The 17,565-nt window shown below is 39.4% G+C and overlaps 1 protein-coding gene across 2 annotated transcripts in view; it reads left to right on the top strand.

Moving 5' to 3' along the window:
• The window catches only part of MECOM (MDS1 and EVI1 complex locus), a 72,693-nt gene that overhangs the window by 15,249 nt on the left and 39,879 nt on the right, over nt 1–17,565 (top strand). For both annotated transcript variants that reach the window (XM_089675472.1, XM_089675470.1), the window contains 3 exons: nt 11,002–11,104; nt 11,948–12,164; nt 15,027–15,174. In XM_089675472.1, the coding sequence (XP_089531598.1) occupies nt 11,056–11,104; nt 11,948–12,164; nt 15,027–15,174 (414 nt within the window). In that variant the 5' untranslated portion in view covers nt 11,002–11,055. The remainder of the gene's footprint in view (nt 1–11,001; nt 11,105–11,947; nt 12,165–15,026; nt 15,175–17,565) is intronic.

The raw sequence follows: 17,565 nt of genomic DNA, 5'->3' as shown, positions 1-17,565 counted from the left end.
CGGGTCTTCTGCACTCCTGTCTCCTCCTCCTTGACCCCACTTTGCTATGGGGACATTGGTGTGTGCTCGCTCCCGAGTCCTGCTCCCTGCATCCGTAAGACACATAGAGCTGCTACTCAGCCCCACCCCCACTCTCTCCTCACTGGCTGTGATTGATAGCGCCAATGGCTCCCACTGCTGTGTCTCAGCCAATTAGGAGAGAGCAACCCAGGACAGCCAAGGCTCCTGTGCACATTGATGGATTGATAGGAGGCTCAGATAGGTATTGGGTGGGGGGCTGTGGGGGCTGTGGGAGAAGCAGCACAGATTTTTTTTTACCTTCATGCATAGAATGCATAAAGGTAAAAAATACCTTCAGCCTTTACAACCACTTTAATTGAAAAGTAAAAGCGTCTTCTGCAGTGTCTCAGTATTCTTTATAGGTCTTTAAAAAACCTTAGAGTTCAACAGCTGATTGCTATGCAATGGAGTCTCGAAGTTTTAAAAGTAATTTTGTTTTTTACATTGTTTTAGTCTGCACTACAACCCTGAAAGTTTACTTCATTCGTAGCTGAAAAACTTTTAACGATTAATTACAATTTGTGTTCAGCTTTGATTAAATATTATCCATGACCTGCCTGAGTTGTCAGGCCAGAGAATCACTTTTTTTAGCTCTCACAAGACTCATTAGAGGTTGTCAAAGCCCCTCCCACACAACTATTTGTATGAAAGGAAGAGAGTGTATTCCACCCAAAACCAAAGATTACCCGGCAAAAATACTGTAATTATAACGATAGACTAGAATAAACACAGTACATTTATTATTGATTAGATTCATTGTTGGTATCATTTGACAGGTTTTATGGCGAACATTTTTGTTACAGAGAAACCAACAAAGTACATTTTGTATATTTCGGATTTGCCTTGGAACACGCCATACAATTACTTCATTTCATAAAAATGACATTGGGTATAAAGAGGAAAATTTTTTTTTATTAAAACAAAAACAGAGTCAGCATTTGGTGAGAATGAAAGCAGATCACTACATTAGGACAGTGGTCTGCTTCTGCTAGTCTGTATGATATTTGACTTTTACCAGCATCTTGAGACTCCTAAATGGAATAAAGGTGCCAGCATGATGTATTTGCTTTTCTCTTCTTGATTGAATTTTCCCTTCCTAGTCACCTAAATATTTTCGGTACATGCCAACCTTTGCTATATCGACCTATGTATTTCATTTTCTGAAATATGCATTCATTATAATTACAGAACAATTGGGCTTATCTTTATTGATTAAACAAAGTAGAAGAAGAGCAAGGCCATGACCAGTAAAATATAATATAAGTATACATCATGACAAAATTTAACAAAACATCATTCACATATCTCTGCAATCCATGCACATTTCCATTGTTTTATCTTTTTTTCAAATGCTGCAAGTACAGGAAAATAACTCTTGGTGTGCCATAAATATTGTGCTCTTATGTTCCTCTTTGACATGACAACACAGTGTTGGCACATTGGCTCTGAACTCCGAATGTGTTGTCAGCCCTGCCTACATCATTTTTGATGGATTACAAGAACACAGCCCCCTCCTCATCTACCATCCCCTCCTCACCCCTAAAACCCCTCCTTGTACACAGAGGGCACAGGATGCTCACAAGATTTCTGAAAAAAATCAAAAGATGTATTTGCTTGCATAAAATAGATATAGCAAAATTATTTTTTTAAAATATTTAATAGACCAAAATGGATGAAATTAGAAAAGATCATTGTTAGGATTTGCAAAGGCCAGGATCAATGTTTTGCCATGCAATCTGCTCTTGAAACCAAACCAGATTATGGGAGTCAGAGAATCACAATCCACCAATAAGGACCACCAGACTCATAAATCTGGTCAGTTTCCATTATCTGCAGATCAGTTTGCTCACCTATGATATAATACCAGAAAGTACAGACAGATGGGAGCTGTTGTCCTGGCTTTGGCCTGCACTTGCCAATAATTCATTAAATAGTTATAAGCTGCAATGATCATGCTGTAAAGAGATTATACATAGAGCACTTCAGAGCATATTGGATGATTATTGTAAAACTAATAATTATTTCCTGATCATGAGACAGGGAGAAGATCACAGTGGGTCTCTGTATTACTGAGAGAATAGCAGATCTCTCATTGCACATTGGCCGCTGTGATAGATCTGCTCACTTTTGACCACTTTTAAAGTGGTTCTAAAGGCAGAACAATTTTACCCTAAAATGCATTCCCTGCATTAAGGTAAAAATGTTCCAGTGGATGAACCTTGCCCTCAGCCCTCCTTATACTTACCTCCTATTTTGATCCAGCACTGTGCCCATCTGCAGTGTCGCTGGTCTCATTCTTTTCTCACTGGACAGGGAAGCAGCATCACCATTGGCTCTTGCTGCTGTCAATCATATCCTGTGAGCAGAGATAGTGTCACACAGCCCAGCTCAGGAGCAAGCCCGCTGGTGCGCCCCAAAGCAACTTCCTATGGTGGCGCACTAAGAAGTGGAAGAGTCTGGAGGTTTTCTGGACCCAGAAAACCCCAGAAAAGGATGTTTAGGGACGCTCTGTGCAATACCATTGCACACAGCAAGAAACTATACCTTGTTTATTATTTTAAAAAATCACTTTAATCACTTTACAATCACTTTAACCTCTTGGTCCCTCCTGACCCTTTAAGGGGTTTAGGACACCGGGAGGCAAGGTTCAGGGTCATGTGCCACATGATCGGAAAGCTCCCATCGGAAAGTAGCGATTGGGACCTTTCCGTGAGGGGCCAGTAAATGTGCCTGGAACATGCAGGGCGTGCACTCTCGGCACATCCTTTGTTTACATTGGGTATGCAATTATACAGCCACTCAGTGCCTAGGCCCAACCCATATTTACGTGCCTTCAGCATCAACAATTTAAGCTGGCTATGTATACAGCAATTTTCAGTAATTTTTAAATGATTTTTAAGCCACTGGGAATCAAAATACGATTGCAAGTAATTTCCTGGAACTTAGCAGCTTAATCAACCTCCAAAAGGCAGTTAATTGTGAAGTCAAAAGGCAGCAATAAATTGAGAGCTTCAATGCAGTTTATTGAAAGATAGAACTGAATTGAAAGAAAAGCAGGAAGTAAACTATGGCAATTTTGTTAGATGTAAAAGGATTTCGGTTCTATCTGCTTGTGGTCGATCAAACAACACCTTTGTGATTAAAAAAAACAAATGGAATAAAAAGTTTAATTGCTGTATCAAACTGTCACACACTGTATGTGGCCAGCTTTAGAGTTAGTCTATACATATTAAATATTGCTGAATAATAATAATTTCAGTGTGTTCCAAAAGAAGAGGCCAGCAAGAATGTAAATTTCTTAGGAGCGCCCCCCCCCCTACATTGTGTCACTGGCCTGGTCACAGAAACAGATTACTTTATCTAAACAGTAAACTGCTGCATGTTCAAGTGCTCCTTCCTTAAGAACAGATTCCCTTCAAATAAAATCTATTTCTATTTCTTAAAGATGAAGTTTAATTTGGGTATATTTTGTCTTCCCTTTCTTCTCCCTTAACCAACCTCACCAACATGCTAATAATATTTTTAAACAAAATCTTCCCAATTGTACTATATACCTTTCTTAAAACAAGTGATGTCATCACTGGTTCCATGTGCTTCTCTATGCAATGCAGGGAGGGGCCAGCAGAGTTCTATACATAGCTTCCTGAAAATATCCCAGTAGCCTAGGTACTCCTCTCTAGAACCCTCAACTTTGATGCCAGCTCTTGGGAGTTATGCAGATATCAAAATGTATTAAAGGGTAAATGTCAATCTACAGGAGGGGGTTTTTCTAGGTAGGCTACTTTTGGATGCAGCCCACCAAAAAGAATTCCCACAATATTATTAATATACAGAATTTATATAGTGCCAACAGTTTACGCAGAGCTTAATATGATACTGATATACTGATATTATATGATGGTGTACATGTGATACTGAGTGTCCAGAATTAAAATAACTGAGATTCAATGAATGAAAGGGGTGGTCCAGAGACAGTAAGGCTGGGGGGGCACTGAAGCACTAGATGCAGTGGTGTATTTAGGTTTTGTGCTGCCCTAGGCAACACAAAAATTGGATGCCCCCGCCCACCTTCCTTGGTGGAGATACAAACCAACACCAGACCTCCCCACCCTGCGGAGAAAGCCTGACAGTGACCAACAACACCCCTGCCCCACCCCCCCAACCCAAGAGAGCCTTTCTTTAACACCCCCCCTTCCCGGTGACAGAAAGAAAGACACTCACCTTCACAGCTCTGGCCATCCCCAGGAATGACAGTTGGGCTCCGCATACAACATCAAGCAGCCCACAGCCTCTCTCGGATCCCACCTGGTCCCCATGTCCCTCCTTCCGGGGGGTGGTGCTGCCCTCCTAAAAAACTGCCACCCTAGGCAAATGCCTTTTTTGCCTTGTGGTAAATATGCCCCTGACTAGATGATACTGCGCATTCAACAGCCAGGAAATGAGGTGGGCTCTATCTGAATTGCTACAGCCTCTAATGCACACTGTGAAAAGCTCATAGTGTGCAAAGAAATCAGAGGTAAGCAATTTCAGTACAGATGTATGTACAACTGTGCAAGACTAAAGTAAGGAGCACAGATTTAAAATACAGATCTCATATAGATCTGTAATGTATTTGTTATTTGTATAATTTCTTCTGAAATATTGGTCCGTTTGGTTATAGAACGCACCACTTTCACAATCATCATCAACACACAGTGTAATACAAGAACCCTATATCTCTTTTGTGCTATTCTCCTTCAAAGTTTCTGCAGGAGGCAAAGGCATTTCTTTAATAGCAGTCTAAAGCAGTGATCATGTTTAGGGAAAAGGGAGTATTGCAAAATTGAACTGTCTTGGGGAGTATTGTCTTCTGAACCTGCCTGTTTCCGAGAAGTCAATGCAAAGTTCTAATATGTCACAATTCAAATGTCAACATGCTGCTGGAAAGGAAGCCAATAAGCTGAACCTGTGAAAGCTGCCAAAAGAGGTGATGCTAAGTGTTGAGAGAAGTTCATTGTTCCTAAAAGGGAAGTATGCTTCCAGTGTGAACTTTCTTCATCCATTTAAATGTTTTGTTCACATGAAAGTACTCATCCTTGTAGCACAAATCTGTAACAATGTAACAAGAACCTGATTTTATTTTCAAGTGCAAATTTTAAAACTATAGAAATAAAGAAACACGTAATAAAGCACATTCAGAGTGGGGGAGTATGATAACCCAGAACAAACTAAATTCATATTCTAGCGAATTGACTTCAGGAAAATGGAATATGATTGGTAGTGTTTGATGGCTTTGGTTTTCTGCAGTTTGAATTTGAGCTTTGTACTTTGTTTTCCTTGATACGCCTGTATGTCTTCTACAGTCTTTAGCATTTTATACTATATATAGTACTCAATATCTTTTTCCAGTGTTATAAAAGAAGTAATGACAATTAACATGGGAATGGTGTATGTTTTGAAGAATTTTGGAACAGGAACAATTTCCCTGTTTATGAGGTTTAATCAGTCACAGAAGAGCTCCTGGAAAGTCTTGTGTTGTATATTCAGGAGGTTCAATTGGTTAGAAAACATTGTTTGATTCCTAGTTGTTTTCTGCTGGTGGCCAATAACAGTTATCACAGCCTGTTTAGACCTCATACAAAAAACTACTGTACATAATTTGCGCAAACACATTTGATACCTGACCTTCACATCTACAGTATATGGTCAAAAATATGTGAACACCTCTTCAAATGATTGAGTTCAGGTGTTTCCAGTGAAAGGTACTGCTAATGCTAAAACATACAAAGATACTTTCGACCAGCCTTTCTCAACCTTTTCAACACAGAGGAACCCTTGAAATAACTTTCCGGTGTCAGGGAACCCCTGCTAATAATTACTATATCTACAACTCCATGATACATTAGTGTGATAATGGTAAGAATGCTCCTTACAGTTGTGGTCATTTGGAAGAGCTATCCTCCCACTTCTGGAGGAACCCTGGTTGAGAAACCCTGTTTTACAAGATTGTGCACTTCCAACCTTGTGCCAACAGTTTGGGGTAAGCCATTTATGCTCTAGCCTCTGTGCACAAAGCCAGGTCCATAAAGGCATGGTTTGAGGACTTTAGTGTGGAGGGACTCAAGTGGCCTACACAGAGACATCAACCTTACCTAATACCTTTGAGAGGAATTTGAATGATGATTACTAGCAGAATGAGCACAAATTCCCACAGAAACTCTCCACAATCTTGTGTAAAGTTCTCCAAGAAGTGTGGAGACTGTTACAGCTGCAATGGGGGTTAGGGGAAGCAGCTCCATAATAATGTCCATGGTTTTGGATTGGGATGTCCAGTAAGCTTATATAAGTGTATGGTTGGATGTCCACAAAGCTTTTGCTATATAGAATGTGTTAGGAGACAAAAATTCTCTTAGGTTGTGATCCTTTGTAAACATAATGTTTTATGAAATACACAGAACTCATATTGAGGAATTTGATGTCTGACTAAATCTGTCTATCTACCACAGCTTGAAGCTTGTGAACATGAGCTTTAACATTAGGCTTTCATTTGAAGATGCATGATTTCAAAGTCGCTGGTCAGTGTGATTTCAGGTGTTACTTGCTGGACATCTGTGCAACTTCATGCACAGATGTCTATGCAAGGAGCACCTGACATCACAAAAAATAGCGCAGGAACCTTTTTTTCAATTAGTGCGAATTGTCATGCGATTCGGAACTGTCAAATCGCTTGACAAGTCTCACTGGTGTAAACCAGGGCTAAGACAGATATGAAACTAAATAAATAAATGTGAACTTTGATCAGTAGAGTTTGCAAAAATAAAAAAAACTTGTGTGTTACTTATGAAAATTTTATAATGTAGAATAAATGATGGATCAATAGCTGTTTATTTTTGCATTTATCACCTGGTAACATAGAAGGTGTGCCAGACAGTTTTATGATAATGCTGTATCATTTTTCCACTGTTGTCTGTTGAAGGGAGTCTGTCACCTACAAAAGAGCTCTTGGACGTGAACTGATTCATGATTCAGTAACTGAATAAAGTAATATGTGTATGCTGATTCTGTCAGTGCTTTGATTAGTGCTAGAAAACAAGACAGAAGAAAACCTGTAGAAAGGGTTTAATCTGTGATCCAAAATCATTATAGAAAGCTGACAATATGGGGCTGTTAAACCATAGCCCACCATCTAAGAAACCTATTCGCAGAGCAGGTAGGTTTACATGGGGGCATGCCCGGAGGCTTCCCTAGGGTTGATATCACCCGGTGCGGTAACACGTGGTGTCACCCCTCCAGAGAGGAAGCGGGGGGCAGCTGTCATTGTGCTGGGAATCCGGGGTCACCCCAATAACTGTCCAGGACCTTCACAGAGACCAAAAGCTCTGCTGGCATCCTGCTCCTGCACCCCCTGTGATGGTGTCACCCGGTGTGGTCCGCACCACCCTAGGGATGCCACTGGGCATGCCTATACTTATGCAGTATCGGTATAGGTGCTGCAGGGATAAAACCAGATGTTGCTAGATCTGTGCTCAATCTTTTTCTAAAGTGTCAGATTTTCCCACAGCTTCACTTTTAATTCAGTGTGAGTGCAGAATTTTTGACTGATTTGAAGGAAACCCATCATAACAGACTTGCGATCTGGTGTAGCTGTGCATAGTAACCAATCAGCTTCTAATTTCAGCTTGTTCAATTAAGCTTCGACAATAATACCTAGAAGCTGATTGGCTACCATGCACAGCTGCACCAGACTCTGTGTGCACCAATTTTAGTAAATCAACCCCATGGAGACCACTGTCAGGCTCACCTTCTGAAAATGCTGTTTGGACCTGTTTTGCTAAACCATGACGTGAGTTCTTTGCTGATGCAGTACATTTTGAGAAAAAGAATGGCAAAGGAGTCTATAATATCAGGGGATCCAGAACTAGAAATAGTTGGTGTCCCTCAATGACAGAAATAAATTATAGTACGTCAAGTTTGACAGGACCTGCTCCCAATAGTACATCTCTTTTAAAAGGTAAAAATTATCTCCACATTAATTCAATCGAATATAAAACATTATGATCTTGCCTCAAATGTAGCATTTATATCACAGTTAAAATAAGTTTAACAGTTTTGAGGTTAAAGGAGGAAATAGAGGAATAGAAAAGTGGGGCAATTGGCCAATCAGATGCTTTTTTTTTACTTACCTGTATTAGAGGTAATTTTATACATAATCATCATATACACAACTATGCATTGGAAATATTCACTAAAACTAACCTAAACTATATTTACAAATTGAGTAAATATATATTTAGGGGATAATGACTAAACAGTGTATGCATACGAACCAATGAGAGGTCATGTTTCATCCTAAAGCGCTGAGCAAACTGTTGGCGCTATATAAATCCTGTATAATAATAATAATCCTAAATTCTTGACTGCAGAAATGCCAGTTGAAAGCTGATTGGTTGCTAGGGACAATTAAAAAATGTTAAATGTTAATAAATTAGCAACTCCTGTTTTGCAACGGCTGATTAAGAGGGCAAAACCTATATTTAAACGTATGGTCAATTTTCACATTAATTTCTCCTAGTTGTCTTCTTGATTCTTTAACTAGTTTTGCTAATTTGGAATATGTTAAAAACGCTATAGTAAAAGGGAATAAAGAAAAACTGATGAAAAATATAGGGATTGGATACAAATGATCAATGCTTGTTTCCTGTATCAGAATTTGCAGAAAGACACACTTGATTGTACATACAAAGCAATATGTAAAGGCTTTGTTTGTTTAATGCACAGGTCTTTATTATTAGCAGCAGCAGGGTAATACAAAACTGCAGAGAGAAACATAATAGCCATAAAGGGCCTATTTGGGAACCCAAAACAGTTACCTATGATAACCACCAAACATTCCAAAACAAATAACAGAAAACAATAAAAAGATCTAACTATTCAGGCATCACAAAAAAAGATGTGAAACAGTGTGATATTACCATTGCCTGGTAATAAATCTGCCAATAATAAGTGTTATCTTGTTTGATGTGGTGGGTTTGCTCCCTAAAAAGCTTGATCCAAATAATTCAGATACAACTTGAAAAGTCAAAGTTGCAGATAGCTATTTTACTATATTGAGAAAAATATTGCTATGTATGAAAGTATAAGGCATAGCTGGCCTTTAGAGCCATCTACTGGAATTGTTTGCAAACTGCAGCTATGGGGTTATAAAAAATACAAAAATCAAATATGTTGTCCTGAAAATGTTTAATGCACTAATAAAATACTGGAAATTACTGGGTAAATCATTATCTAACCCTGTTATTGTATTCTGAAATGTGATCAAAATGTATTACTTCAATTTGAAAGTCTGTCTTTACATTGCTAGTTAAAATGAAAAGCTGTGTATAATAAATGCAAAGCTGCAGCTTAAACTGTGATAGGAGGTGGTGTATAGCAGATTCAACTGCGGCACAGTGAGATTTACTAACTACACCTGTAGCAATGAAGGGTGATCCCACTGTGGGATTGCATAGTAGCACTTACAGGGTCTTTTCTTGGACATCTTTTAAAGAAAACTTGTTACATGAAAAATATATAGGTGACCATTGCCAGCATCTCCAGGTTTCCTAGCTGTCATGTTGATCATCTGGCTTCAGTGCTTATGGGCAGCACAGTGGCTAAATAGTTAGCACTTCCACTTGGCAGTACTAGGGTCGTTGGTTCAAATCCCAACCACGGCACCACCTGCCTAGAGTTTGCATGTTCTTCCTGTGCCTGCGTGGGTTTCCTCCCACACTCCAAAGACATGCTGGTAGGTTAATTGGCTCCTGTCTAAATTGGCCCTACTATGTGTATGTATGAATGTAAGTTGGGGACCTTATATTGTACACCCCTTGAGGGGTAGGGACTGATGTAAATGTACAATATATATGTAAAGCGCTGCGTAAATTGACGCGCTATATAAGTACCTGAAATAAATAAAATAAAAGTGATTGGAAGTACTTTAGCAGGTATCTATTTACCTGCTAGGTAGGTATCTATTTACCTGCTAAAATATTTGGCTAGTCTTGGAATGTACACAGCCTTTTTAGACAGCTGAGCCAGGTTGGTTGACCCAACTGCTCTCTTAAGTAACACTTCTAGGTCACTTCCTGCCCCCAGCCTGTAATTGGACAATAAAGAAGCAGCAGACTGATGAATTTGTCCTATTGATCACTCTGCTCCCTTCTCCTGCCAGCATATTTATTTGGCAGCAGATTATCACTGCAACAGAGAGAAAATAATCCCTTGTACTGCTTCCCCCAAACACTCCACTTAGTTTCGTTACATTTACACTAGCAGCTGTCACTGGCATGCCTCTGAAAAATGATCAGTGGTTGGGTCTCTTTTCAGAGGCATATGAAGACATATCGCCTATTCCCTGGTTGTTTTAAACTCTGTAAATGTTGCAGCTATGTGACATAGCCCAATTTGCTTGAATGAGTCTCATTCTGAAACAGTACTGCCCACCAACAGTGACGGGGGGATAATTTTGCTGTGGCTTCAAAGCAAAGCATTGCAGCATGTGTACATCCCATCTGCTGCTTTTGCAGCTTAGGGGGAGTAAAAATGCCCCTCAACTGTATGTTTTTATCACCCACCAAAAGTTAACTGAGCGCTTTTAATTCTCCTGTAAAAATTATAATAGCGTAATATCAAGACCGTTTTAAATACTTACACTTGTTGCATTTTGAAAATGCATTTAATGATTATATAAAGAATACATTACTGTTTAATGGTATTTTATATGCTGCCTGGAGTTTGGTTTCAAGGTTCACATTTTAAGGTTGATTGTTTTTCACCATTTGATATATTTTAAATAGCCAGACTGTTTCAGAATTGCACCATAATGGATTTATCATCATCTACAAGCGCTTGCTGTGTATAGATTGGTATAGGTGATGGTTTTCTGCGCTGGCACTGATTAAACAATCTGTTTTTTTACAGTTATTCTACAGAGTTGTAGCTGACATTGAGCCAGGCGAGGAGCTCTTATTGTTTATGAAGAGCGAAGATTATACTCATGCAACAATGGCTCCTGACATTCATGGTAAGCGCCACTCTATCCTCCATTGTTTAGTGCCCACATGGTGTGACCCAGAGGAAGAAAGTCATCCATTAAGTCAGGCACAAAAGATTGAATTTAGTGGCTTAGTACAAAGAGCAGTGGTAAACAGTTACCCACAGCAACTAATCACTGATTAACCTTATCAGTCTAATGCCATAATACACCAAACATGAACTATAATTGGTTTCTGTGGGTTACGGCACACTGTAGTTCTCCACTTATCTTATCAAATAAGGCCCTAGATGATTAAAGGGATACAAACCTCTGCTCTAAAAAGAAAAGATCTGTTTAAGTATGTATTCTTAACTCAGAAAAGTACCTTCTATTGCTCTCAGCCTCCTCTAAATCTTCAAATTCCTTTTTTCCTTTTACTGCTGTGATATGACTTCCATTAAAGGGTGTCTACCTTTGCTCTACCATGGCCCTATTATATTGATGGAAAATAGGGACTATGGGATTTATAGTGTGCATAGAGGAGTGTACATGATTGCAACTATTGTGCACTGTTTGTTCTAAACAAATGGAAGTGTGGGGGGGAAAGAGAGGTTGGGGAACTCATAGAGGACATTACAAGGGGGCAGAAAAACACAGTAAGAAACAATTTCATGAAAAAATCGATTATGGGACCATTGTGTAGTAGAGTAGATGCATATGGATTATTTTTAGAGATTAAGAATATAATAGTGTCATCCATTTTAATTTATTGTTTTGTGTGGTTTGTTCTGAGGAGTGTTCTTTTGAATCTTTTTGGGCTGCGATGGGCTGTACTTCTAAACTCTGTAAGATTTCTATGACTTTGCAGTGATGATTTACTTTGTCATACAGAGGAGTGTCAGTATCGTTGTGAAGAGTGTGATCAGCTGTTTGAGTCCAAGGCTGAGCTGAATGACCACCAGAAGTTTCCCTGTAGTACACCCCACTCTGCATTTTCTCTGGTGGAGGATAACTTTCAGCAGAATCTAAATGAAGACAGTGACCTCATTGAGATCCAGCACTCCCATGAGTGTAAAGAATGTGATCAAGTCTTTCCAGATATGCAAAGGTCAGATATAATTTTATATACCTAATATAAAATCTTTTCCTTAAACTGGGATATCCTGGGAGAGAATAAATTCCAATGCATTCATTAAAAATAGGTGAGGAAAAGTGTGTCCCTTTGTCAAGTTTTGATTGCTTATTGTGTCCCCATTGGGAGATTTGCCCCTCTCTATATGGTGCTGACCATTGTCATCAAAGAAGAAGTGATGAGGAAAGCTAAATTTTAGAATTGTCTCAAGTACAAGTTAAAGTGAAATCTAACTTAGAAAAAAACTGTGGGCGGCCAGCTCTTTATTGCAGAAGATACATTATTTGTCTCTTCTGCAATAACACACCCTTACATGCCTGCTTGCAATCATCTAATTAATATATACTTCGCTGCGCATGCGCACACTCTGGCTCTGTGACTGTCTGACTCCCAAGTGCATGTGTGGGATGATGCTATTCCCCGCTGGTCAATTAAGAGGCCTATAAGCAGCCTGTGAGAAGAAGACAGTGACTGGCGAGGGATGTAAATTGTATCATTGGAAGGTGGAGGTGTGAATTTTTGGGACATTAGTTACACTTTATTCCAATGAAGATATCTGTTATGGGGACAACTGTCCAACAGCGGATTCTCCTTACTTTTGTATATTTCCTCTATCTACCTGTTACTTCTTTGGGACAGGAATGGAATGGAAATTTCCCTAAAGGTTCACAGACAGCAAAAAACAAACTTTCATGGGTTTAACCATTCCATAATCTATCCAAAGAGTAAAGGTTTGGGCATATATACAATTTAAATTTCAAATAGTGATTGAAAGAATAATTTCCAGTAAACTGGATTGTTTTGGAAACGTATCTTATCCATTGTTATATACCATTAAAGTAGAACTTCATCCCTGATAACCTCAAAATAACTACATTCTATGACCCACACATCTATCTAGTGCCTTCTTCTCCCCTCTTTTCCCCCCTCTGCCCCCTTTCCAATATAAACCAAACTTCCACTCCAACACGGTTCACTCTAATCTGAGCATACCTCTCATGTAAGCGCGACTTAAGTCCACAGCCTCCCCAGCCAATTGGTGGGGACCCTCTTACATACACTGACTGCTATACCTGAATGTGAACCTTTTTCTATCATATCAACATTATTGTACAGTGTTTTTATATTGAAAATCCTTTAATAAAAAATATTTGAATATAAAGTAGAACTGAACCAGAACTGAAATTGAAGGGTGATGTAGATATTTATAGTTGAATAGGATTTGGAATAGGAGTAGAGTGGCAATCTATCAGTAGGGACACATATGTCAGCCAAAGGTGGGCTTTTCCATCACTTGCTGAATTTTCAGCTGACTCTTTTTTGTGTACTAGCACCTGAAGTGAGGAGAAATCCTCCCAATTAGACACAGTAAAATAAACCCGACAGAAGTTGTAACACTTCCTCATCCTATCCAAACCTTGAAACAGATGTCTTTGCTGCCATTTTTTAGGGATATTAATCATTGCAACTTCATACCACAGAATAGTATGAATGTAGTTCTTTTTTCTGTCCACTTATTTTGGATAATCTGCTTGCATAGCTACATAAAGCAGTTTTAAGTTCTTTGTTGTGTATAAGCTTAGGATCACACTAGAATGTGGCATGGTAAACCCGTGATCTGTGCACATTTCCTACACCGCATTCAAATTGCACTGCCCTTGCGACCTGCAGTGGGTGCCAGTGCAATCTTAACGACACCCCAAAGGCAGGTTGCAAAGGCAGTATGTTTGCCTGTACCATATCGTATGGTGCGCAATGACCATGTGACCCAGTTGTAGTGCGGTTTCAAAATTGGTTCATGCATGACTTTTGTGAGATGTGATGTCCTTTGAGCACATTCAAAATGAATGGGCTCAAATTGCACCGCCCTGAATAACATGTGCATTAAACAAGTATGCAGTGCGGTTTGTGTCCAATTCATATGCGGTTCAGTGTGAACTGAGGCTAAACTGGAAAAACATTTTCCTAAAACCATACTTTATATGAATGCATAGGACACAATATCACAATATCATATCATGTTATGCTTTTGAATAGAATAGTACCTCTTTTTTGCCATGCTGTGAGCTCCATTAGGAGCTTGCAAACTAGTCTCAGGCTATGTCATGCACACTACAGTATTGGAGACTACAGAGTGTCTGTTCTTTCACTTAGGCAGACCATATCAGTGAGACAAGGGAATTAGCAGCAAAGTCTACTTATAATACGTTTGAATTTCTGTCTCATGTACATGTATAGAAAAAACATAGCCACCATATATAGCACCGCTCCAAACCTCCTCCACTTGTCATTCATGGCTATTCATGGTGCTGACCCCTATGAGACATCTCCACTGGAACATGAGATTACATACTGGATGAGAGTCGCACTCTGTCATAAAATCCTCATACTGCTTTATTCCATAAAACATGATGGTCTCCATTAAAAGAAAAAGGCATCCAAGAGGCACTGGGACTTTGACATGACATGAATTTATTCAAAGTAGTCAGAGGGCAAAAACATTTGAAGAGCCCACTTGCTCAGGTTATCCTGCACACAACAGGCAAGGCTACCCTCCAGCGGGTACCCCAGCAGGTCACCAGAATGTATGATAAAACATGATGGTTGCATACATACATGCTGTCTCCACCCAACAAGCCACACTTTCCAAATGCATTTCACCCGCAATAGGCTTGCTTACAGGGATTTAACAGGTATCTATTTATTAAAGAATGTCTGATCATTTCACTTGTTTCATCATAACTCACTCAGACAACCAACCTTGCACATATGTTCATACAGTCTTAGCAATAAAGTTGTTCGATTTCATATATCACACCTTTGTTTTTTTGTCCTTAGCCTGGACAAGCACTTACTGTCCCACACAGAGGAGAGGGAGTATAAATGTGACCAGTGCCCCAAAGCCTTTAACTGGAAGTCTAACTTGATTCGCCATCAAATGTCACATGATACTGGAAAGCACTATGAATGTGAGAACTGCTCCAAGGTAATGTGAATTTGTGTTTGGTCATTTCATTGTATGAGACAAGCTTTCTACCTAGTTTTCTGAATAACTTCCAAATTATTAACCCCCGAACCATAAAATATGGATATGTATATTTTCATCCAATAAAAGAAAGACTAGAGGAGTGGGTTAGTATGGATTTGAGTAGGCATTCTGATCAATAAAGTTGTACATCAGAGTGTGCTTTGTGGCCTAATCTTTTTTTTTTCATAATATATGACATGCTGGCTTGTATGAGCCTGGGAATTTGTCAGCATACACCATTGGTGAGCTGAAAAAGGGGGTTTCAAGCTGCACATTGTTATTGTGTTGCAAACTTCTGTCTACGTCTAAATGTTGAGCCATGAGCCTACTGGTACAGCAAGCAGCATGCACATTCATTACATTTCCATGTGATTATATTGGAATAACAAGAAACATAAATGGCCACCACCTGCAGTGGTTTGTTATTCAGAATTCTGCAGTAATTAGAGCTGATCTCCAGGGTTATTATTATAATATAGGATTTATATAGCACTAACAATTTGTTCAGTGCTTTACAAAATAAAAGGGGACAATATTTCAGTCTTTGCAGATGACGCCAAGCTGTGCAGTGGACTAACGTCCTTACAGGATGTCTTCAAGTTACAAGCCGACCTCAATGCACTGTTTATTTGGGCAACTATGTGGCAAATGAGGTTTAATGTTGATAAATGTAAGGTTATGCACTTGGGGGCTATGAATATGCATGCATCATACATACTAGGGGGGGTACAACTGGGGGAATCAATGGTGGAGAAGGATCTGGGAATTCTGGTAGATCACAAGCTTAATAATGGCATGCAATGCCAAGCTGCGGTTTCTAAAGCGAGCAAAATCCTCTTTTGTATTAAAAGAGGTATAGACTCCAGAGAGAGAGATATCATTCTACCCCTGTACAAATCATTAGTAACACCTCATCTGGAATATGCAGTTCAGTTTTGGGCACCAATTCACAAAACAAACATTGGAGAACTGGAGAAAGTACAGAGAAGGGCAACCAAACTGATACGAGGCATGGAGGAGCTCAGCTATGAGGAAAGATTAGAGGAACTGAATATATTCTCTCTTGAAAAGAGGAGATTAAGGGGGGATATGATCAACATGTATAAATACATCAATGGTTCATATAGTGAACTTGGTGTAGAGCTATTCTCCCTGAGGTCATCACAGATGACAAGGGGGCACTCCTCACAGTAAGAGCTGTGAAAATGTGGAATAGACTCCCTCAAAAGTTGGTTCTAGCCAGCTCAGTGGATTGCTTTAAAAAAGGCCTGGATTATTTCTTGGATACATAGAATATAACTGGTTACTAACATTTATAGGTAAAGTTGGTCCAGGGAATATCCGATTGCCTCTCGGGGGATCAGGAAGGATTTTTTTCCCCTGTAGGAGCAAATTGGATCGTGCTTTGCTGTTTTTTTTTTTGCCTTCCTCTGGATTAACTGTAGGTATAGGATTATAACTTTTTTTTTTTAATGGTTGAACTGGATGGACTTTTGTCTTTTTTCAGCCAGACTAACTATGCAACTATGTAATATAGTTACAGTTCAATGCAAAAGGTTTAGGAGGGCCTTGCTTGTGAAAGCTTACTAAGTAAAAGGGTGAACAAGTGACACAAAAGGTAATGACCGAAAGTGATGAGTTGATGGAGAAGATTCAGTTTTTAGGTATAGGAGGGATAGTCTTCTCTGAGATGAGTTCTCATGGACCGCCTAAAAGGAAGACAGAGAAGGAGATGACCAGACAAAATTGAGGGAAGTCCTAGACACAAGCATGGGAGGAGGTGATGGAGGATCTAGATAGCATGAGGTTTTAGAAGGAGCGCAGAGGACAGTTTGGGCGATAATTGGAAATTAGGTTGGTTTTGTAGCTGGGGGAAGAGTTGTGTTTGGCTTTGTATATTGTTAGTATTTTAAATTGTATTTGTTGGACAAGTGGAAGCCAGAGAAGTACATGGCGGTGGCCGGTAAACCATCAGAAAGGTGGATATGTCTGACAGCAGCAAAGCATTATCTGAATACAAGAGTCATGTGTATACTTACGTGAATCTTGGTGTGCTTTGGGCATTTTTTAAATGTAGCCTCTGTGCAGGAGCTTCCTATAATAATGACTGGTCACCTCTGATTTTTCTCCTTGTGAATCATGACTAGTCTTGTATCCTCCCCTACCTGTTGACTTCTACAGGAAGCCTGTAAGGGGTGGGGCCTGCTTTGTCCCTCCCAAAGTTCTGCTGTCTGTACAAGTTATGTGCAGCACAGTGCAATGCTACTTTTCAATGTAATAACTGGTTTTGTGAATGCATTTGAAGTACACAACGTGGAATTATATTTTGTGACAATATCTAAAAGTAAG

Source organism: Staurois parvus, unplaced genomic scaffold (assembly GCF_062004578.1).
Source record: "Staurois parvus isolate SC_StPar_1 unplaced genomic scaffold, SC_StPar_1.0 ptg000155l, whole genome shotgun sequence".
NCBI classification, from domain to species: domain Eukaryota; kingdom Metazoa; phylum Chordata; class Amphibia; order Anura; family Ranidae; genus Staurois; species Staurois parvus.
This window is presented reverse-complemented; position numbering and strand designations above follow the sequence as displayed.